Raw genomic sequence first — 22,933 nt, forward strand, 5'->3', positions numbered from 1 at the left:
TAAGCTGAGCGAAATAATGAATTGGGTGACATTATAGTATTTATACCTTTTCCATTCACACCAAACTGAACAGTGTAACATAACTGATACATTATTTGTTTGTTTGTGACATATGCCTGTTGGGGTGCATTCTCCAGGTACCTTATGAGGCTAACTGTAGCCTTCAGCCAGGAGCAGATGTCGTCAGGTGGTACCCAACCCTCACTGAGTGTTTCCACCCTTAACCACGACACTCTCCAGTTGGTGGGCTGGATGTGTTGGCCAAATCAATGCCTGTCTGCTCCTGACTTCCAGCTTCCCTCCTCTTGCCTACTCCATATTCAGCAAGAGGCTCGTTTTGCCTCTTTCCCCATCCTACGAGCTGCTTGATTCTTGCTCCTTTTGTCCAGGCCCAGAGCTGACAACAACCACCATGTTCATCTGGCTGGGAAACCTCTGCATTTGATTTCCACAGGGAACAACCATGCCTGCCATCCCTTGTCCTTGCACTCCTGAACTAAGCGCTCCTCCCACAGCACTGTCAGCCCCACCAGAGTTCAGTCTTCAGTTGACCACAATACAATATCCAGACGGATGGTTGTGTGCACCACCTCTGGGAACTGCAACCTCCTTCCCACATCGACCCTCGTCTCCCAGGACCTGGAAGAGATGTTTTATACCCGGACGGTATGTGTGCCAGTGTCCCCTTTTCACCACAGAGCTTGCAGTGCTGGTCCTATCTCAGCCCCCATGTGTGCAGATGTGCTGGCAAAGGAAGGTTGTCATACATGGATCACAAGAGGAAGGAAATACGGAAGGGCTCCAGTCTCCACAGCTCTGCCCATGAGATCTTGCGCTTGGGCAGATCCCATTTTGTCCATGCGCCCTGAGACCCTTGTTCCACTGCCTTAGACATCCGCTTCTCCTCCTAGCGAGTCCATACTTCTGCCTGGACCATGTCTCGCCTCTTCCTTGCACTTGCATGCCAGGATTTATCTATTGCTGGACCTGGGGTGAATGGACTTAAATACTACTCTGCTTCAGCAGGACTACCCAAATTTTGTTGCATTCCCCCAACCCAAAACTGAACTAAAATAAATTAATGCACAGCTATTGACAGTCAGTAATTTATCCAGACAGGGTGCAGTGTACAAGATAATCATGGTAAGATTCATTTCATAGGAGTAACAAGAACCAAAAAATCATAGGTATAGAACTACTAGTGACCCTAGGATTGAGCATCAAGATGGAAAACAGCAAAAATGTAAGCCTTAAACTACTGTATAGTTGGTTTAGCCCACATAATGTGAGGGGAGTCACTGGTTAACATTACTATTAACAATAACGCACTGCACCTATAATTCTGCATGTTATTTTTACATTTAGTTGGCATCATGTGTGATGTGATCACCATAGTGCATGCAATGCCCCTCACTCTGATTCAGTCAGAGACCCCCCACAATAAACTGTGGTCTGCATCTTTTTTTTTCTCAACAAGTATGGCTTTTGAACAAGCAAACGTGTGACAGATGTAGGATAAATTCCAACCCACAAAGTCAGAAATTTTAGCAGTGGAAGCAAACAAACATTTTAGCCTTACAACAAATTATAATGTGTCTACTGACCAAAGAAACATTTGGAAAGCAACTTGTATTAACTACTCTTAGCATAGTGATACGCTTATTTGGAAGTCACTCTAGGTTGGAGCATCTGCTAAATGACGCAATGTAATTTAATGACATGTTCATGTAAGGTAGCTCCATGGCCAGGAGGCATGATATTTGTGTGCTGTCTTCAATGTTAAAACCACTTGCTAAGGCCAGTGTTTTTAAATGCTTTGAGGCTAGGAAAGCATATTAAATAATCAATGACTTTTTATAATTAATAGCACAATCCATTAATCAATATTCATTAAATCAGCAGTATATGTTCTTTTTCACCCATTACAATGCACACAATTGAAATTATACACAGTTCTGCAACTTGCTTGAAAAGTAAAGAGGCTTCTCAGTTAATTCAATTTGTGTTATTACATTTAATCATTTGGCAGACACTTTTATCCATAGCAAGTTACAAGTGAGGCAGAGTACAACACAAGCAAGAAACCATAAGGAGTCAACAATGTTAGAAGCGCTGCATGACCAGGTTTCAATGGTTGGCCAAGCAATGTACAAGCTAGCTGGTAGAGCTAAAGAGTATGTTAAACCATTAGATTACATTTTTACATTTTATTTTATAGTTTAGAAGGAAATAGTTTTGAGACATGAGAAATTCCTTTAGGGGGTAGTGTTTCAGGTGCTCAGGTGAGAGTGGAAGAGCTGTGTCTTCAGATGTTTCTTGAAGACAGAGAGGGACTTGGCAGAACGGATGAAGTGTGGAAGTTCATTCCACCATAGGTGAACAATGGCGGTTGTTATCAAGTAATCCTTCCACTGGAGAAAGCTGTCATCTTCCATTAAGCACTAAGTTTACTTTTTTAATTCATCATACTCTCATACCTAGCATACATGTCTCTAAGTATTCTGACATCAGTCCCTGATGAATGCCAGACTATGCTTAAAGTCAAAGAATGAATCCACTTCTGTTCCTTAAATAACAGGTCTTAAGCTTGCTTTTGAACTGTAGTATTGTTTATCTAATTTCATTATCATCATTTATTTTTTTTTCTTATTTCTTATATGATGTGATAGGATCAGAGGTGAGGCAGAGGGTTGTGCAGTAAAATGAAGGACCAAACAAGGTAATACAAAAAAGACTGTAGAACCTTTATTGTGACAGATGTACACTGCCCACAGCAACAGCAAAAAACAAAGTGAAAAAAGAAAACAAATCTTAACTCTGTAACCCTCTGTAACCCCAGCCCTAACCCTACACCTCCCTGAGTACCTCTCTATTACTGGCAACAGGTGTGTGGCTGTAGGCTGGCTGGAAGATGTGGCCTGGCTCTAGTCCACCAGGGATTGGAGCCACTCTGTAGGCACATAGCAGCCCTCGACCACTCCACTGGTCCTGTTACAGTGAATTTCCATTCATATTGTACTTTTTGACCTTGTTTGCTTAATATTGACTTCATTTGAAATTTGCAAACATCAACATGCCTAAGCCTGCCATTAGAGTTATTTGACTTTAGGGAAAAATATATATAGATACAGTTGTACAGCTGAGTATGTAAAATCACTCCAAAACTGATTCCCTGTAAGGTTATGATATATTTCTTTTAATATACTGACAGAAATACTTCCTTTTTACACCTAATTTGGACTCATCAATTGTACTGTATGAGTCTATATAAAATGTATGAGTTCTGTATGATTTGAGTTCTGTCTGTTTGTGTAAGAAAAACTAACATGCAGAAATTGTCCCCTGTGATAAAACAACAGAAATGCATTAACTCCCTCCAATTTTGTAAGAATGCAGTGAATTTAGGTGATGATTAACTGGCCATTCTATGATTGCACATGAATTAACCACTCAGTTAAAGAAGGCAGCATTTTCCTTGGCTGAAATGTATTTAATGCATGATAAGTACTGTTCTATGAAAAATGTGCTCAGCTGTGGGTTTGTGTAAAGCAAAATCTTTTAAAATAGGGGCTTTAGTGTCTAACAGTAAAAACATTAAAAAAGTTTAATGATGAGAACAGGCCATTCAACCCATCTAGGCCCACAATTTTGCTTCTAGTCTTGTGTCTTGCATCTAATACTATACCAAAGTAGGTCTCGATCAGTCCAATACAAATCCATTCTATTCCAAAAGCTATTCCATGTATTAGTGAGTCTGTGAGAGAAAAAATAAAATGCAAAACAAAAAACACTCATTTCTAAATACAAAAGAATCCATGAAACCCCTTGGTAGAAGCCAAACATGGGGGGAGACAACTGAGAAGTTTCCGTCTGTATACTGTTAACATCGACTGCATAGAGATTGCATGAAGGTCACTGACAGGCTTCATTAATGCTATGGTAAGCAAAATGATGCTCTTAAATTGTTTTAAGGTCAGCTGTGAGAGATTGTGGGCATGCACCCAGCTGCAATGGGGTGGATCTCACCCTGGCCTTGTGCTTAATACACGCCTATGCTCCACTACTTTTTCTCCTTTCCCTAGGTGCATCTGGTAAAGGATCAACCACTGTCACAAAGGACCTGGCCAGGTATGACATTGTCAGTCAAGTCATTGATAGCATCATCTGATTTCTCAGGAAAATACATGGTTATGTTTTATTTATCTTATTTATTTATGTATTTTTTGACATACATGCTCTGGAACACTGAGTTTTGAGATTATGATCAAAACACGCACATACAAGCTGTTTTATCAGTTAGTGCAATACACACACTAAAGATGCAATGACAAACAATAAATACTTACTGTTTCATTGAAAAAAAATAAGTCACCAGAATTCCATTGTAACACTCACTACCATGGTTAAATGGTTATGACATCAAAAATTTAAGGCTAGCCAGACACAACATTGACACCTCAGAATGCAAGGAACCTGCCAAACTAGCTGGACTGGATAAAGCTAGTGGCTTTACAGTTGCAACATTTAGACAACAACATCAAAATGAGGGCAGCCAAACACAATAAGGTCTAATCATCCCTTCTGGGAAGGGTCACTCAAATCGATCACATCCCTTTTCTACTCTGGCCTCCTGTGACAGAGAGCCCTCACCTGTCCTCCAGAACTGTCTATTTGTTTGTTTCATTGTTAATTGTTTAAATGTGTTTAAAGATCCTTATCTTTCAGTCTTCATCTTCATCTATACCTGAGCTCATTGCAATCAACTGCATCTAAACAGGGCAATTGTTTAATTGTAATTGTTACATTGTCTGTGTTTCTCAGATCAGCTATTGGTTTACAAGCCACACCTGCCCTAATCAGCAGGCATTAAATGTATGTGTGGCTGCAGAGGGGAGCTAATTTTCAGCAGTTTGGTTGTGTGTTGTGTGCTGAAGACTGCTTCCTTTTTGTTGGATTTTTATTTTTCCTTCTTTTTGTGAGAAACATTGGACAGCTATTTAACAGTAATAGTCAAGTGTATGCCTATTATTCAAACTCCCTGCCATAAAGGAGTGACACACTTATTTTTTGTAAAATTACTAGCTAATGTGATAGTGTTAGGAAGGAGAGCAATGCAAACCAAGACAGAGAGCCAGCTGACTTGAATACAGGTGAATACAGCCATGGTGGGCTGGGGGAGGGGCTGAGAGGACCTGTTGTGAATGTCCCTGCTGTCCTGTGGGGCCCAGGAGAGGGAGCAGCTTCGGAGCTGGCAAGGCCGAGCGGGGGGAGCTGAACACAGGAACAGCAGTAGAGGAGCAGTTCCTGGAACCAAAGTGGAAATACCCAGGGAGCAGCAAGAAGCCACTCTATAGCACTGAGTGGGAATAGCTCGCAAGCCATAGGGAAGAGTTATGATTGCACCAGGATGCACACGGGAGACTGGCTGTCTGCTAAGCTGGAGGAAGGATCCTGGTGGCTGCTAGTCCTGAGTTTGGTGGAATCCTAATCGTTTTGCTATTGCCTGATTTTTGTGGATATTTGTGGATATCTGAAAATCCAACTACTTATATGACATGTTGGTCACCCAAACCCTGACCCATACCCCTCCTCACACTATGGTAAAAGTGTATGTGCAAGATATAAGCATTAGAGGCACACGCCTTTTGGCAGTATAAGCCTTTGATGTGGAAAAAGCTCAGCGATCAAAACTTGGCAGTAGAAGGTTGTAGGGGTACAAGCTTGGTAGCTGAAATGGTTATAAATTAAGGCCAGACTGAGTCTCATAACCATGCTATATGTCTATGTTGATAGACTATCTGTTTAACAAGACTGACAGAAAATACAATGAACTCAACCAAAAACTTAGCATTTTTTTAAAGATGTCTAACAAGTTAGTATACGGTGCAGTACTACAATAGAAAATGTGGAAGTTGAGCACCTTCATAACTTGCTGTAGTGAATTTATCATTGGAAAAAGTGGCAACATATTGAGTTGCATGACTAATTGCACTAATTCATGAATGAGGAGAGGGAGGGAATTGATGGGCTGCAGGAAGAACTTGGAAGTCAGTAATACGATGGAGGGCAGAACACCTTAGGAGGAAGAGAAGGAAGAAAGAGCGAGTTAGGATAGGATTTTATTGAGATCCATTTAGATTTGTTAAAGGAATGTTTAGCCAAGAAAGGAGGGAACAGTTTAAAGTTTCAAAGGAAGAAAGATTCTCAGATATAGGAAAGCTGGACTGTACAGTATACCCCCGCAGCCCCCGTGAGGCCCCGCCCCCGCCTATCAACAACTATTATATATAGAATTTTTTTTTTTAAGTTTTTATTATTTTTAAAAAATTACAATTACTTAGGGTGCACATCATGATATTGTCTGTATTTTCAGAGCCAATATTAGTGTAAAAATAAAACAAATATTTAAAAAAATCTTTGCTGGTCCATACTTTTCTTTGTTATGTGCGTCAGAGACTTTTGGTCCAATTGATACAGTAGTTGGCAAATTTGAATCAGTACAACTCAATGACATCACCAGTCTGAAAACAGAGCCACTTTGAAAATGAAAAGAAAATACCAAAGCGGTGCCCAAAAACAGTACAATAAACAAAAATCTGTTGAATTTACCAAACATCTGAAAATAACATCTATATTTAGAACAGTAAATCCTGTCAGCCGTGAAGGATGCAATCTGTCAGAGTTAACAGGTAGGCTAGATGGTTGCTATAGTTTAGACAGATACCGACAGTATTGGCAAGATAAACAGTTAGCCTAACTGTGTTTAAGTAATTTTTCCAATATACCATTTTATATGTTAGCCATATGAAGTTAGTTAGTCTGTATATGCTGAATCAGAACAATAAATATTTTTTACTTTATTAGGTTTTCACATACCTCCAGGGAATTTGTCTTTGTAATATGGTACAAAATAGGCTAGTTAAAACAGACAGAGAAAAATAGGCTACCCCCAGCCAGTCACACAGTGCCCCTGTTTTCACTTTCACAGAAAAAGTGTAATGCGTTCTTCTTGCTGTGATATTTTTTTGCGCTGTACTGCACCGGATCAGGGTCTTCATTGAATGTTTTAGTGGGAAAACAGCGTTTAATGTAATCACCATCATCAGGCCAGTGGACCGTGACAGGAGCTTGCACAAGAAGGTTACTGGAGAAGCTGAGTGATATTCTGAAGTGGGCTAGATTGAAGATTAAGTATTTCTTCTTAGTTCTTAGTTCTTCTTAGGTTAGGGTAGTCAAATTCATTGACTGCATTGGCTGAGTCAATTACTGAACCTTCATGAATCATGTATCCCACATTATCCCTTTCATCTGACATCTGTGCCTCTCCAGTCCTCAGCGAGAATATCATATCACGTTTCAAGAAACTCTGTGACAGGTGTGGAGGTGTAGCAGAAAACTACACACAGCCTGTCTAATTACAGTGTTGTTGTTGACATGATCACCATTGTTGTGCACTGTTTATTCCAACTTTTTGTGTGCGTAAGAGTTGCAGAAAGAAAACTGACTTATGCTACATCCCAAACCACACATTTTCTCCTATCCCCATCACCAAGTTTCCATCAGTGTGAGTCTTTCCTGGCATCATCAAGTGGACCAGTGAGTCGGCGAACAGCAAGGGGCGGGGGGGTCGGGGGCATCAGGTCAGAATCCACGTATCATGGAAGTAAATGAGACATATCCTAATTTCAGGCAAAACACCCTCATTTTGGGCAGAGGAGCATCTCCAACATCGGAACTTTGTGTCTGGTGTCTGAATTTGCATAGTGGCAATAGAGGTGCACAACACTTCTGGAAAGCACTTAAACAGAGTTTACATATACCTAGCCAAAGTCTAAATCCCCTATATCTGTGTAGCCATATAAAATGATGTAAATAAAGGTCATGGAAGTAAGACAATCAACCTTCTCATTTTGGTGTTATTTTCAGACTAATGGAAAAAACAATTTCACATGCCTTTTTGTATGGAATTTCATATAAACATGAGTGTTATGACATAAACACAGCTTTGCTTTAACAACATCAAGCTTCAAAAAGTAAATGCTACTATGTTGATACAGTACACTGTGACTGGCAGTTTATTGCCATTAGCAGCTATCTGTAGAATGGCTGTAGACTGCTCAGCAGACAGATTTGTGTGTATGATACTTAAAACATTAGCCTTTGGGATGGTGACATCAGAAATATTTTCATTAATTAAGGGGGTGAATATAAGGGCATTTTTGGACGCCAGCGTAAAGGAGGAGGTCATAGCAACTCGACATGGGAGCAAGAGAGAGTTAGCAAGTGAAGAACAGACACAAAACCACATAAGTTTAAGTATTTTTGCCACTATGCAGCTTTGGTTTTGCCAGGTGGTGAACTGAATTACCAGGAGTGGACAGGGCACTGTAATTACCTGCAAGGAGGGAGGGCTCAGTGTCAATGAGTAGCAAAAAGGGCGTGTGGCAGAGGGGCATTACCTAACGTGACTGAACATGTAACTCTTGACTTATGAATTGCAATATGTTGAACCTTGTTGCATGTGCTTGTCCTGTGTTTAATATTTTTAGTGTAGATTTTTATCAGGGTGATAATCTATGATGTATCTTGGCACTATTATTGCAGTTATATGTAGACCGGATGGTCAGCTCAATGCAAAATTGCCATTATTGAAGTGTTTTATCAACCAGCACTGAATGTGAAACGATCTAGGCACAATTCCATTTACCTGTGATATATCAGAGAATATTGTCGTGGCTGGACAAACCAACCACTGGTGTAAATATCGACGGTGCAACCAGTGCAGCGGCACCGCGGCCCAGAAGTTATCAGGGGCCCATGTAGGAAGGCAATTTTTTGCTGTTTTACTATTGTAGGTGGGCTCCCTCGCGCATTGACCATTTCACGCAGTCTTCGAAGTAACCATTCAACGATATCACTAAAATTACTTGTAATTGTGGTAGCTAGATATACCACCTTCCCACCTTGTGTATAACACTTACGGTTTTGAGTCATAGCCATTTGTTATGTATGTTTTATTTGCCCTTATTGAAATGTTCCAAAACTGCATGTTTTCTGCTTTGCAATTGTCTGGAGTGATTGTGTGTGTGTGTGCGCGCGCGCACGAGCGTGCATGTTTTTTTTGTTTTTTTTGGGGGGGGGGTAATGGATTGCCTTCATTAAAACATTAACACACAGCGGGATGTGCTTTATTGCAGTTATTGGCAGAGTGGTGATGCAGTTGCTAAGTATGAGGCTAAATCTTGCAATGTATTCAGTGATACATGCAAATGAGGTTTCAAGGGGAGCCACATACCAATATAATCACAAGAGGAGACTCTTGCCTTCTGTTCGACACCAGTTTATTTTTTGTATGACAGTATTTTGTATCGAAGAGTAGTGTTTCTTTGAGAAACGTGAGTCATGCTTTAAAATGAAACAATGTTGATAAAGTAGCCTACAGTGTGCTGCTTTCAAATCGAAATATCATTACTGGGAAACGATATGCAATCAATCATTCGCGTGGTTCATCCTACAAACCGGTTGCTGATATCGGGAGGAGAATTAAACGTGGATCAAATGTTAAAACGGCTTCCCAAACCAAGACGATCTTCAGACAACATAAAGTGACTAATTGGTCCGCACATCCATACGAAGCCAAAGCGAGCATGACAGTAATGGCCAGTAGTTACACGATGTCGTTTATGTTAATTTCCAAGCGTTGATTCTCCACATTCAGAAACGTAGGCTACTTAGTTGTAGTCGGTGACGGCAGTGTCTCTATGACTAGTTAGCTCGCTAAGAGTATTCATAGGGAACGCTAACCGCAGTTAGTGGCACAGCTAACTTTGATGATAAATGGGTAGAAATGTTTCTGTTTCTGTTACAGATACCTAACCGCAGCAGTCAGTAGATAGCTGTTTGTTATCGACTGCTGATTAATATGCAACGTGATTAGGCGATTTGCAATGACATATGGCTGAAACTCCAGTTGACCAATTAGATGGCGAGATCGGAACTATTCGTTTTATTAAAAACCATAACATTGATGGTCGGTATAGGAACACACAGCACTGGACCCTCCAAGACAGACAATGGAAGGAAATAAGGAGCTGAATATTTTGTCTTAACAGAACATCTGTGCTAAAACTCTCATTCCTCAGGGATCCATCGTGGGTCCAGTTCTGTTCAACATGCTTCCCCTGGGGCATATCATCAGGCAGGACAGCCTGAATTTTGTAATCACCTTTATGCTAATTATACACTTTTACTTGTCCTTCACCAGCCACATCAACTCCAAAGTGAACCTTCTATCATCCTACCTTGATAATGTAAAGTCTTGGACCTATGCTGTTTGGGTTTCATCACGTCTTGAACGAGATTCATCCCCATTCAATTTAAATTCACAACTGTGACCTACAGAGTAGACGGAAGGATCCTGGAGTAAGTTTATTCAGACTAGTGTTTTTAAATTGGTTACTAATGAGCATTTTATTAAAACTACTGAAATCAGTCAACTACCTAAAACTGTAATGTTTAGGGAGGTTAAGTTAAATTATTCATGCTGCAACGTATTCCCTCTAATCCGTCTGGATGTAGACCAGAGTTCAGTGTTAAGACTACGAAGGTTGAAACAATTTGTTCAACTTTGTGAGTCGTGTCACGGAAAAGGTGTTTACTATTGTATTGTACTGTATTGTATTAATACGAATAAAAAAGGATTACATATCAATATGAATGTGTTCATTTCTTTAAAAAGATAGTTCCTTCGTTATTGGACACTGGCAAATCGCGGTGCAGATCCCCGCCCACTCATCCTGCTTTCCGGGATCACTGCCGCCCTTGGGTGTTTCCAGTGATCTGTTTATTCGAGAAGGGTCTTTTGGTTTTATTCTTGATCAAAATGTTTACAACATTTCAAAACGCTGGGGGGCGCTGCATTCGTCCTGATAACGTTTCTAAACAACCAAGATGGCTGCAGTTGCAGTGTCTGTGTCGACGGGTTGTCGGACATCGTACGATAACTGCGGCTCTGAAGATCAAATGGACATTGAAGCGGAGCTCGGAAGGCGCTCTGCCGCGGACAGGACAGATCTGGAGTCTGGACCTCGGACGGCTTGTTCGTCTAATGGAAGTGGTGGGGAGGATGAAGAATCAGAGGCCGATAGGGAGAGGGCAGCCGGGGGCTCGAGTACGCCGCGCGTCTTGGAGGGAACAGGGATGGCTGGTGGGAGGGAGCAGGAAGTCTCGGTGGAAATTGGCGAGACATATCTCTGTCAGCGCACGGATAAAACATGGCGTGAGTCACCACGGCCGTTTTATTATTCGGTTCTCTAACGTCACGTCTTATGTAAACCGTACTTTAAGCTGTCAGCAGTTTTTTTTCTCAGCGGGCTACCTAGATAGCTTGTATAGCTAAATTAAGTGAGCCAACAACGGCAAGGCCAGCTGTGTTGCCAGAAACGTGCAACTCGATCTAGGACGCTGTTCTGTGTAAGTAAAATATGTTGCCGTTTTTGTGGAAAAAGCCTGTAACATCGCATCAGTTTTACCAGTCTCGTTGTCGGCGTTCTTGTAGTATAGTCATAAATGCATTGTCTCATTTTTTTGTCTCAGATTCTGCAGAGGTTATACAGTCCAGGCACAATGAGCAGGAGGGAAGAGAGGAGTTCTACGTCCACTATATAGGCTGTGAGTATTGCACTGCACAAATACAACTGTGCACCGAGAGGAGGGTGTTTCTTTCCGTTTATAATTTATTGATGTTCAGGGTGATACAGTTGAACCCTCCCTCCTCTTAATAATCTTTCCTTAGTTAACCGTCGGCTCGATGAATGGGTGGGCAAAGCACGCCTGGCTCTGACGAAGACAGTGAAGGATGCTGTGAGGAAGAGTGTGGAAGGAGGGGGTGGTGGAGAGCTGGGAGAACAGCCTGAAAGGAAGATAACCAGGAATCAGAAGCGCAAACATGATGAAATCAACCATGTCCAGAAGGTTCCTTTGGGGTTTTTGTTTTGCTTGATCTTACCTTTGTTTTTGGTACCTATATTTTACAAAAGTTATCAACATTTCCCAGTTGAAACAGAGGGAATGATCTGCATTTTTGTAACATCATGCAGGGTGTTACATAGAATCATAGCAGTACACTATATTCAACTCAAATACTATTGCAACTCTTCACTCCACAGACATATGCAGAAATGGACCCAACCACAGCTGCCCTTGAGAAGGAGCATGAAGCGGTAGGAGGGTCTGAAGAGAGAAATTGGAGGTGGCTTTTGGGCTATATATGAACATCAGTGTTTCACACATTGCCAGTTTTGAGTCAGAGAAATGCACTCATCTGTCTGTCCTTTTTCCTCTAGATCACCAAAGTTAAATATGTGGATAAGATCCAGATTGGCACTTTTGAGATTGATGCCTGGTACTTCTCCCCCTTCCCTGAGGACTATGGCAAGCAGCCCAAACTGTGGATCTGCGAGTATTGCCTCAAGTACATGAAGTACGAGAAGACCTTCCGATACCATGTGGTCAGTGCTGCAACTGACCTGAACGTGGGTCAGAGATACAAAGTGTTCAAGATGCCCTGCTGTAAAAGAAGAAAAAAAACACTTACATGATCTGTATTAATAGTCTTTTCTCTTACTCTCAGTCTCAGTGTCAGTGGAGACAGCCACCAGGGAAGGAGATCTATAGAAAGAGCAACATCTCAGTGTATGAAGTGGATGGCCGAGACCACAAGGTAATATTTTACATACACAAGTCCAGTTAGCACATACAGAAATGGAATTTTCAGTGAGTTTGTTGTACTGATCCATTCTCTATCTTGCTGTTGTTGTTCAATGACAATTTTGCTAGCATATTTTATTGCTACTGCTGTAGCATATTTTACATGATGTATGTTGTATAACTATGCAAAATATATTTATTTCACTGGTTAAAATAACACCCTGCTGGAAGGCACAGTAGTCAAGTGAAAATCAATGTCAGTATCACTTTCAGCTACTTCCATCTACTCTATGGCGTGTGCTGTAAGGAGACATTAGTGCCTTGTTATCACTGTGGCCTGTCTTAACCAGACTAGACAGATATGACAGATCAGACAGTTAGGTATCTCCATTTGGAAATTGGAGTCCATCTGAAATGAGCTGGGTTTTCAAAATACAGTGCAGAGGAGGTGGCTCTTCTCTTGAATTTTTTTTCCACCTCTTTATTGTTCATTGCTCACTACAGTAGTAGGCCAATATGTTATATTTGTATTTTTGCATTGGATAACTTGAAAGAGATCATTTTATATAAAAAAAAAATAAATAAATGAAACAAGGGACAATCACAAATCACAGCCATTTGCTCTAAAGACATTGATAAGTAAGTGTGTTAATATATGGTGGTAATGTAATGTTAGATGTAAACATTAAATGCTGTCTGCTTAAACGTAACTTCTGTCTTTCGACTGTAAACTTTGAGGTTTGGATATGGGGCCAAGTTTGTGTACCTGTGTATAGCTATTTGCACAAACACTAACTTTTGTGTTTTACATAATGGTTTTTCGGAAACGATTCATTATATTAATTTAGAAGTGCATATATAGGTTACTTTATCCTCAGCTTATTTCACAGCTAACTTGCTTGCAACAGAAAAAAATTAAGCATTCTTCCTATTAACTTGTGTCTTGGCATTATTTTCAGTTATAATTAGAATGTTAAGATGAAATTGTCAGCTAGTCTAGACGCAATCTGTAAACTGACCAGTGGAGAAACAGCATAAAGGCAGGTGGTGTCCTCTGCTGTATGGTGTCCTCTGTATGTTAACACTTGGACAGGCTTTATCACTGAAGAATAAACTGGACAAACCTGTGGTCTAAATTCAGTAAAAATGTGAACTGTGCAACATGGGCTTGTCTGCTACTTAGCTTTCGTCATTATGAGCAATGTTTTGTGTAGCTAGAATCACTTACAAGTCTTAATACCTCTGACAGATGTGACACCTGTCAGAGGTATTAAGAGCAGGCCTATTTGCTGCTTCTCAGCTTTCACTCCTGTAGATTGAGACAATCAATCAGCCTGATATGTAAACGCTGCAAAACATTAGGTAATCTGACCAAAGACAAATGTAGATTAATTTGTAATTACAATCAGTTCGGTAGATAACACAAAATTAAAACTAGGATTCTTTTCTGTATTGAAGCCATCTCTACAAGTCAATTATTTTACATACATGTCTCTCAAAACCAAATCGCCTGAATCACATAATCAGTATTAGTGCTTGACAGTAAAAGGATTACATTTTAGAATCTGACTTTTTGAATGGGGTGATCATATCTTGCTGTGGCCTTCTATCAGTGTAGATGTATTTATTACGCCTTTATTACATCACTGCTTTCCTTCCTCTTGTCTGTAGATATATTGTCAGAACTTGTGTCTGCTGGCAAAGCTCTTCCTGGATCACAAGACCTTGTATTTTGATGTGGAGCCTTTTATCTTCTACATTCTAACTGAAGTGGACAGACAAGGGGCGCACCTCGTGGGATATTTCTCTAAAGTAATGTTTATGTTTGGTGGTAACAAATCATCTCACAGTGTGTAGCATATGTTACAGAAATAATACATGAATGCTGAATGTGTAATTCGTAGTAATCAGGATTTTGGTTACTTTCATAATAGTTCTTAATGTGACATTTAAACTTTAGTAGTGATATCCCTCATTCATAGTATCATGGCAGTGATGTAAGAAAACTGAGGTACATGCCATAACAATTCTGATAAATATGTCATGAAAAACTTGGGTTAACATGGGTTAATTTGCTGGTATGAACATTGAAGTGCTACATGTAGTTCAGATTTTTGGGGAGTTTATAACATGTATGTACAATTGTTACATGTAACAAACTAGCAGTCAGACAACACCCTGTCTACTTCAAGAATGACACCCTTCTGTTTGACTGCTATTTTCGGACAGAGTAAGTGTAAGCGTTGTTTTTTTGTGTATCGTTTCATGAGCAGGAGAAGGAATCTCCCGATGGGAACAATGTGGCATGCATTCTCACCCTCCCCCCATACCAGCGCAGAGGATATGGGAAGTTCCTAATTGCTTTCAGTGAGTGTGACCTGCACCATCTCAGTAGAGATGGGAAGTTGTACACAAAATTGTGTGTACTGCTTAGAACACCTGAATGCCTATGGTGTGTTGGTTTCTAGCTGTTGTTGAGGTGTAATCTCCACAGCACTATTTAAGTGTTGGAAGTCACTGGATGTGTAACCACTGCATTTATTCTCAACTGTTCCACCTTACTCCACTTCCTTGATTGCACCCACTCTCCTCTCCTACTAGGTTATGAGCTGTCTAAGTTAGAGAGCACAGTTGGCTCTCCAGAGAAGCCACTGTCAGACCTAGGGAAGCTGAGCTACCGCAGCTACTGGTCTTGGGTACTTCTGGAGATCCTGAGGGACTTCCGGGGCACACTCTCCATCAAAGACCTCAGGTAGAAATACAGGAGTCTGATTGGTGGTTCACTTTGATTTCCGTCATCTGTCAGAGGACGAGTGTGTCTTGTGTTGTCCTGTCATCTGTGGTTCATATCTAACTAACCTTGTTGTAATGCAAGGAGCATCTTCCCCATCTAATTTTCTTTGGCAGGTGGCTACCTTCTTTCAAGTGTATATCTTGTACTGACCTTGCACCTCTTTCAGTCAGATGACCAGCATCACCCAGAGTGATATTATCAGCACGCTTCAGTCCCTGAATATGGTGAAGTACTGGAAGGGGCAGCATGTCATCTGTGTGACACCCAAATTGGTGGAGGAACACCTCAAAAGTGCCCAGTATAAGAAGCCACCCATCACAGGTAAACTTTTCACTTTGTGTTCCAGCCACATTGGTGCTTATGAATGCTACATAGGTCCCTAGAGCTGATTAAGTCATTTTTATTAATTTATCTGTCCTCTGTGTATTCTCATTTTTTGTCTGTCCTTTTACATTATGTACCCACGGTACTTATATTCATTTTCTCAGGGTCCACTAATTTCAGAATTAATAGCTAATAAAACTGTTTTTTTTTCTTTCAGTGGACACAGTTTGTCTGAAATGGGCTCCACCGAGGCATAAGCAGCCCAAGTTCTCCAAGAAGTAAGCGCAAGAGGATGAGACAGCAGAGTTCAAGATGTGGTCCCATTTATCTCCATTTCCTCCTTCCTGATGTTATGTTTAAATTTACTGTTGTAAAACATGTATGTATATTTCTAATGATCGAATTTTCATTTTTTAATAAACATAAGTAGGGATATTCAATGTTGTTTGTCTTTCTGAAAGAGAGAGTGGTCTGTTTTTGTACTGGGGCTCATTCTTGTGAAGAAGTGCCACATGCACATTAGGTTGAAAAAGACTCAAACACTGCACAGCTCTGGCTGCAGTGTTATGGCTTTATAACAGTGTGTATCTCCCCCTGTTTAATGCACTATACCTTGTTTCGATTCACAGACTGCTGAGGTGTGGTTGAAACCAGGTCATTCCAGTTAGTGTTTTTCCTGGTACTTGGATGTAGTCAGGGTGTGGTTGTATCATGTTTGTCAGACAGGTGTTTTCATGGAACTGACAGAAGAGGAAAGAACCTGATACAATGCTAAGTAAAATGGAATAAACAGGAATATCATACTATTATTGAGTCTGTATTAATCATACTTGTGTACTTATTAATTGTACTTATTTAATGTTTGTATTCAGTGCAACGTCTAATTTATATAGCATTTCTATATTGAAATGAATGATGGCAATACAATACAGTGACTGGGTGCTAAGCAGAAGATAGGTCCAGTTCCCGTGTAACAGCTTACGTGTGTTACCCACTGACATGACTCTGTGCTGGACTCTGGCAAGTCCCTGAACCTGTATCATATACTTTATTGATCCCCCATGGGGAAATTCGTCTTCTGAATTTGACCCATCCTACACACACTGTGAGCAGTGATCTCACATACACACACACACCGGGAGCCCACCAGGGGCACACACACACACACACGCGCTAGGAGCAGTGGGCAGCCGCAGTGCAGCGCCCGGGGACCAACTCCAGTTCAGTTCAACTCTAAGTGCACAATCACTTTTCACAGTCGCTTCATCCTGACTTATTCAAAATGGTCTTTTATATGTATTGGCCATCCTGTCAGTAAGTGCTTTACTTCACATATTGTATGGCCTGTGACTGTTTCCACTGCTATATCATTTGTTAGGTGTGTAGCACTTCTGAAAACGATAAAAATAACAAATTCACAAAACGAGTATAACTGGGATTTTGAAGCCTGAGGTTTTGAAGCCTTCTGACTAGGTAACCTGGACATACTGTGCATTTTCATGTTGCCAGGAAAGTTTGTACTGTATGTCATGCTGACAAGATGCAGAAGTCAGGGCCCACTTCTGTAGTGTGGCAGGAGCTAATTGGTTACTCCTGTTTTTGGATTGAGAGTTTTTACCAGAGGTTTGTGAACTCTTGCCAGTGTACACTTCCTGCTACAGAGATAATCATTTCTTGACCTGGTGCCTCTTTCTCTTTTTGAGCATAATTAACCTCTGTTTTTGTACACAAAGCTATAGGTCTCTTTGTGCCATTTGATGTTTTTTGTATGAATATTGCTCGCCTTAGGGTGGGTTTCATGCTGAATTGACAGGAAAGTTTGCATCATAAAGTTCCACAGTTTCCTGTCTTTGCTAGGTCTATCAGAGGGTTTTTTAATTGTCAGTGGAATTAAATGGATTGACTTGCCATTGAAATGTCAAAGACTACCCCCCGCCCCCTCCCCCCCACCCATCATGCGTGGCATTACACACCCACAATCACTATTCACAAAGAACAGACTCGGGTCCTTGTCAGTTTCTGTCGTACTAGGTGATGCATGCAGCAGGCCCGTGCTCCTGTGCAGCTGGGTGGATTAGTACTGCTGCTCGTTCGATGGTGATGTGTCCGGTACCTCAACACTGTCAGGATGTGTACATGGCTTTCCTGGAGGATAACGACCACTTTTTTTGATCAAGTGACAGCTGAGCGCTGTTTTTGGAGTCAACAAAGGACTAACTGCATGAATTTATACATAACAGTTTAAATCTTAATCCCATATAAACATATAATTAAAGGCCAACTGTAACTATTCAGCATGCTTTCCAGGAAGGCATCATAGTTAGAGGATTGTCATAGTAACGTCTGATTCACACTATAAATATGAATGTAGCGAATGGCAGCTATGCATTACAGTAAATCATAATAATCCTTCTGGAAGGTTTAAGACATCACTGGTGGGGGTCTGGCAGAAAACCTAGCATTTTCAGCAGGCTATTGTCACATGTCCATAGATTTTGGATTGATTGGATGATTTAGGGCAGGGAGATTAATATGGTTATATAAAACATGTGTTTTATAAATAAGTATTTTATATATTATGTCATATTTACTGACATACAGCTGATTATGGAATCAGTCTGATGTACTAGCCTACTCTTTCTGACCAATGTAAAAGAACGACTTTGCTTCTTTCCTAACATTCACAGAAACAATTATTATAGCAAGCAGATCCAAGCCTTGTTAGTGTTGATCAGGTTGAAAAACAAGTTTAAATGAGTAATAAGTAAGTAGAACATAAATATTTATTTTCTTGTAAAGACTTTTTGTAGCAAATCTAAAGTCAAGCTGCCGTTCACATCTAATCAAAGGAGAGAAGCGTTGAAATGTTCTCACGTAAGCGCGAGTAAAAATGAAAATGAAAAAATTCAAGGGAGAGTTGTCTGCCCAGATTTGGCGCACGAAGATTCCATCCGTGAGGTAAGCTACAAATTGAAATTATTCGCGTTCTTCCGGTTTAGCAGTATCAATTGTACAGAGCACAGAGACGGATATGAAGTACTTGAAGAAGCCCCCCCTGATTGGCTATGCGGCCAGGTATCTTTACGCAGGTGCTTAGCTCTCGCTGTTTCTGGTTTAACTGCATTCCTCCAAGTAGGTCTCTTTCATCGAGAGGACGAGTAGATGATTCTGTGAGTTAAGAAACACCGAAAAACATAGCGGCAAAATGCTTAAGTTTTGAGTCACATAATTATTTTGTAACTTGCTTTTCTTGGTAAATCCTTTGGAGAGGCCACGGCCGTTTTGTTGATAACGTGTGGGCATCTAGTTATACAAGCAAACAACAGGTAAGTGCTAAGTGAAATACTCGAACGCGTTTTGGTTGATAGCCAGTTAAGTTGTTTTAGGGAGTTCGGGGGCGTGGAGGATAACAGTTTTGCTGTCGGCAGGACATTCTGTCGAGTATTTATGTTATGGCTGGCACTTTTCAATTTTTCTAATATGAATACAGTTTAAACATGTAGACTCAGTAGTGCACTGCATGTATGTAAGAAGGCTTTTCCAAGTGAATTTGATTTGTAACCTAACGTTAACTCGTCTTATCTTGTAAAAAGGATGTTGATTTGGGAAGTTCCAGTGATCATTCTTTGGGCCGCTGTAGGTAAGTTGGTATCGTTCTTTTTCTTTGTATGGCATCTTCGTATCAGGTTCCCTGCACGGAGACATAAAAAAAATGACCACTTGGTGATGTATTGTTGAGTGACCGCACCCAAAGGGATTATTTTGATCAACTTGGTTTGGTGGGGGAAACCCAGATCGATTGAAGTGTCAGCTAGTTTCGTGCCATTTGTGATCGTTTTTCTCTCATAGCAATGCGCCACACAGAAGAACATACTGAACATATACAGACAAATACATAAATCAGAATGTAGCCAAGCACACACTGTTTGCTTTTCAGCGTCTACTCTTACCCTTTGGTCTGTCATAAAACACGAGGGAGTAGAACAAGACAATTGGCAATAAACAGAAAAACAGCGATGGATGTACAATTACAGTCTAGAGCGGGCAATTAAAGATTGTTACTGAGCTGGTGGAACATGAACACAATGTAAGCCCAATATATCAACAGATACGACTGACAATGCCCACAGCAAACACTGGACAGAACTGAATTAGTCCAAAATGATTTCTCAAGTTTGGTTTGGTCACTCCACTGTAAACCTCTGCCCAGGTACCAAATCCTGTACATTAACATTTCTAACTGAAAGTCACTTGCCATTACTACTATTTAAATATCAATAACTGTTATGGGGTGGTCCAGGTAAAACAATGAAAGTAACTGAATGCAGTTATACAGTGTTACAATCTTTGTTTTCTTTCTGGTTGTCACAGGTCTTCAGACATGTAAAGCTCAAGGTAATTATCATTACAATGCTAATCATGGCAGATGCATTTGTATTTGTGTTTTGTATCATCACCTTAATGTTTAATCTTCATTTGTAGTCTGTGGTCATCCCCCACTGGAAAACAGAATTGTTGGAGGAGTTAATGCGCAGTATGGGGCTTGGCCATGGCAGGTGGATGTTCAGACTTTTCAGAATGGTCATGTGTGTGGGGGATCCCTCATCACTCAGGAGTGGGTGCTGTGTGCTGCTCACTGCTTCCCAAAGTAGGCATTTTCTCTGCATATCATTTAATGTGTTTTTGGTGGTAACCTGTCTCACCTACCTGAATTGGACTCTTCCTTTCATTGTTTCTCCCCAGACCAATTGACGTGTCCTCCTATATACTCTACATGGGTCGTTACCAACTCAATGGCTTAAATCAGTATGAGGTTTCCAGCGGTATAACTCAGGTGGTGATACCCCCAGGGTATACAGAGCCACAGCAGGGTCAGGACATTGCTTTGGTCCAGCTGTCCAGTCCAGTCACCTTCTCAGACTTTATCCAGCCAGTCTGCCTTCCAGATGCTGGCACCCTCTTCCCCAGTGGCATGGACTGCTACGTCACTGGGTGGGGGAACATCGCAGATGGGGGTGAGTGCAGTTTTAAGTGAAAGCGGATGATTTGTGCCTTGTGGAAGGAGTAGTGGTGGGGACCATGTTTAAGAATCATGAAACCTAGAAGTTTTTTTTTTGTTTCTCAAAATTTTGACGAACTCTAGAAAAGCTTCCAATCTCTGCATGTAAAATCTTCAGTTTTGCTTGGCATAGTTATATAATTGTATAATAATATAACGATTTTGTATGATCTGTTTTTTTATGTTCCCTGTTTTCATGTTGGGATATCATAGTAATTGGGGTAGTTTGATGAATGATAGAGGGATTAAAATGTGTCAGCTTCAGTTGGATTTAACTGTAGGATTAACATTCTGTGCCTTAAGAAAGCCATGGTAACGATTTGTCTTCATAGATAAAACTGAAAAAGATCTCATGCGAGTAAGCCTGAGGAAGTGTTACTTTTCCTATGTTGTAAAGCTGAGGAGTAAAGTCCATCCACACTCACCTGGCCAGGAAAGTATTAGAGAAAGTGCCATAACCTTTCAACACTCTTGACATTTACTTTATACCCCTCTACTGTCATTGCTCAGTTTCTCTGCCAGGAGCAGGGACCCTACAACAAGTACAGGTGCCAATCATTGGGCAGAGTTCTTGTCAAGAGATGTACCAACTCCAATCTACAGACAGTGTGGACATTCTGTCTGACATGATCTGCGCTGGTTTCCAAGAGGGTGGCAAGGATTCCTGCCAGGTACACACATTCGTGCACTCACCTGAATCAACTTGTACATAGGATGTTCCAATAAGCATTCTGATGAAAGTCACATTCACTACGTCACTGTTTGTGTAGAGCAGTGTTTCTCAACCCTCTTCTGGAGGGCCCCCTGCCCTGCATGTTTTAGATCTCTCCCTGCTCCAACACAGCTGATTCAAATGATCAGTTTGTTATTAAGCAGCTTCAGGAGTTCATAATGAGTTGATCATTTGAATCAGCTGTGTTGGAGCAGGGAGCGATCTAAAACATGTCGCAGGGCAGGGCAGGGCAGGGCAGGGCAGGGCAGGGCAGGGCAGGGCAGGGCAGGGCAGGGCAGGGAGGGTTGAGAAACAACAGGTAAGTGTAGAGTATAATTAATCGGTCCTCAAAGGCTTATGTAAAGATGTTAATAGCTGTTCATCAAAAGGGTGGCTGTGAATTGAAATGAAATTTACTCTGTATACCCTGAAAGGTATAATCAAATGTGTGTATATATTAATTTGAATGCTCCTTGATTTGTCTTTTCTAAATTTCATATTTGTGTATAGCTTCGGCAACAGTTACACAGCAGATAACTGCAAAGTGGTGCTCATAATGACTTTGCTTCTCTTTTGTTTCTTTTCACAGGGGGATTCAGGTGGGCCACTGGTGTGTCCAATGGTGAATGGGACTTGGGTGCAGGCGGGGATTGTGAGTTTTGGGCTGGGCTGTGCTCAGGCCAACCAGCCAGGTGTCTACGCCAAGGTGTCTGCCTTTGCTGACTTCATCAGAAGTACAGTGCCAGATATCCAGTTGTTTGGTCGGGCCTCCACAAACTTAGCAAGTGACATAGCGGTGATTGTTAATGCCCTAGCCTCTCTGCTTGTAGTGTTGCTGTTGAGATAGGATAGATGAAGCTCCCAGTGTATGAACCGTCCAACAAACTACACATGTGGTGCAGTGCCCACACTATCAAATATACAGAATCACACACTTCAAACAATTAAAGTACCAAAGTGCAAGGGCATGCAATGATGTGTACCCATTACAGACTACACAAGCTATTATCATCTAACTCCAGATACTTGCCATACATAAGAAAAAGTCATACACCAACACGCCTGAGATCAATTGAGTCACATACATTATGATTTTAATATCTTGCCTTTTTTAGCTTGTAAAGTACAATATGTACAGTGTATCTGAATGTTAACAATGTTAACTTAAGATTTTGTAAATTTTATAATGAAGGATTACAAATAAATGGTAATTACTCAAAATTTTAAATGTTTTTTGTCTATGGAGTTATTTGTCATGCTTGCAATAGTATGTTTTTCATTTGTGTAACATGTACTAGTTGCATGGTTCTATGCCTGTGATTTGGAGCCTATGGTA

General features: G+C 40.8%; 2 protein-coding genes across 2 annotated transcripts; both read left to right on the plus strand.

Moving 5' to 3' along the window:
* Positions 1-10,936: 10,936 nt before the first annotated feature.
* LOC118789679 (histone acetyltransferase KAT8-like) lies at positions 10,937-16,557 on the plus strand. The gene is made up of 11 exons (XM_036546195.1): positions 10,937-11,278; positions 11,596-11,670; positions 11,795-11,973; positions 12,168-12,221; positions 12,345-12,509; positions 12,632-12,721; positions 14,380-14,520; positions 14,982-15,075; positions 15,310-15,460; positions 15,669-15,823; positions 16,044-16,557. Exons 1-11 carry the CDS (start codon positions 10,951-10,953, stop codon positions 16,106-16,108), a joined length of 1,497 nt encoding a protein of 498 aa, XP_036402088.1. The 5' UTR covers positions 10,937-10,950; the 3' UTR covers positions 16,109-16,557.
* Positions 16,558-18,941: 2,384 nt separating this feature from the next.
* On the plus strand, positions 18,942-22,541 carry LOC118789803 (serine protease 33-like). The gene is made up of 7 exons (XM_036546451.1): positions 18,942-19,152; positions 19,420-19,466; positions 20,198-20,221; positions 20,309-20,474; positions 20,570-20,841; positions 21,396-21,556; positions 22,187-22,541. The coding sequence occupies exons 2-7, from the start codon at positions 19,421-19,423 to the stop codon at positions 22,442-22,444; spliced, it is 927 nt and encodes a 308-aa protein (XP_036402344.1). The 5' UTR covers positions 18,942-19,152; position 19,420; the 3' UTR covers positions 22,445-22,541.
* The last annotated feature ends 392 nt before the right edge of the window (positions 22,542-22,933 follow it).

The sequence above is a fragment of the Megalops cyprinoides genome, chromosome 1 (genome assembly GCF_013368585.1).
Source record: "Megalops cyprinoides isolate fMegCyp1 chromosome 1, fMegCyp1.pri, whole genome shotgun sequence".
In the NCBI taxonomy this organism is placed as follows: Eukaryota; Metazoa; Chordata; class Actinopteri; order Elopiformes; family Megalopidae; genus Megalops; species Megalops cyprinoides.

Bases quoted from the DNA above. Each gene is read 5' to 3' on its own strand.
- LOC118789803 (XM_036546451.1), top strand. From the start codon at position 19,421: ATGTTGATTTGGGAAGTTCCAGTGATCATTCTTTGGGCCGCTGTAG. The intron at 20,222-20,308 runs GTAATTATCATT...CTTCATTTGTAG, and splicing joins TCAGACATGTAAAGCTCAAG to TCTGTGGTCATCCCCCACTG. The intron at 21,557-22,186 runs GTACACACATTC...TTCTTTTCACAG, and splicing joins GTGGCAAGGATTCCTGCCAG to GGGGATTCAGGTGGGCCACT.
- LOC118789679 (XM_036546195.1), top strand. From the start codon at position 10,951: ATGGCTGCAGTTGCAGTGTCTGTGTCGACGGGTTGTCGGACATCGTAC. The intron at 11,974-12,167 runs GTTCCTTTGGGG...TTCACTCCACAG, and splicing joins AAATCAACCATGTCCAGAAG to ACATATGCAGAAATGGACCC. The intron at 15,824-16,043 runs GTAAACTTTTCA...TTTTTCTTTCAG, and splicing joins TAAGAAGCCACCCATCACAG to TGGACACAGTTTGTCTGAAA.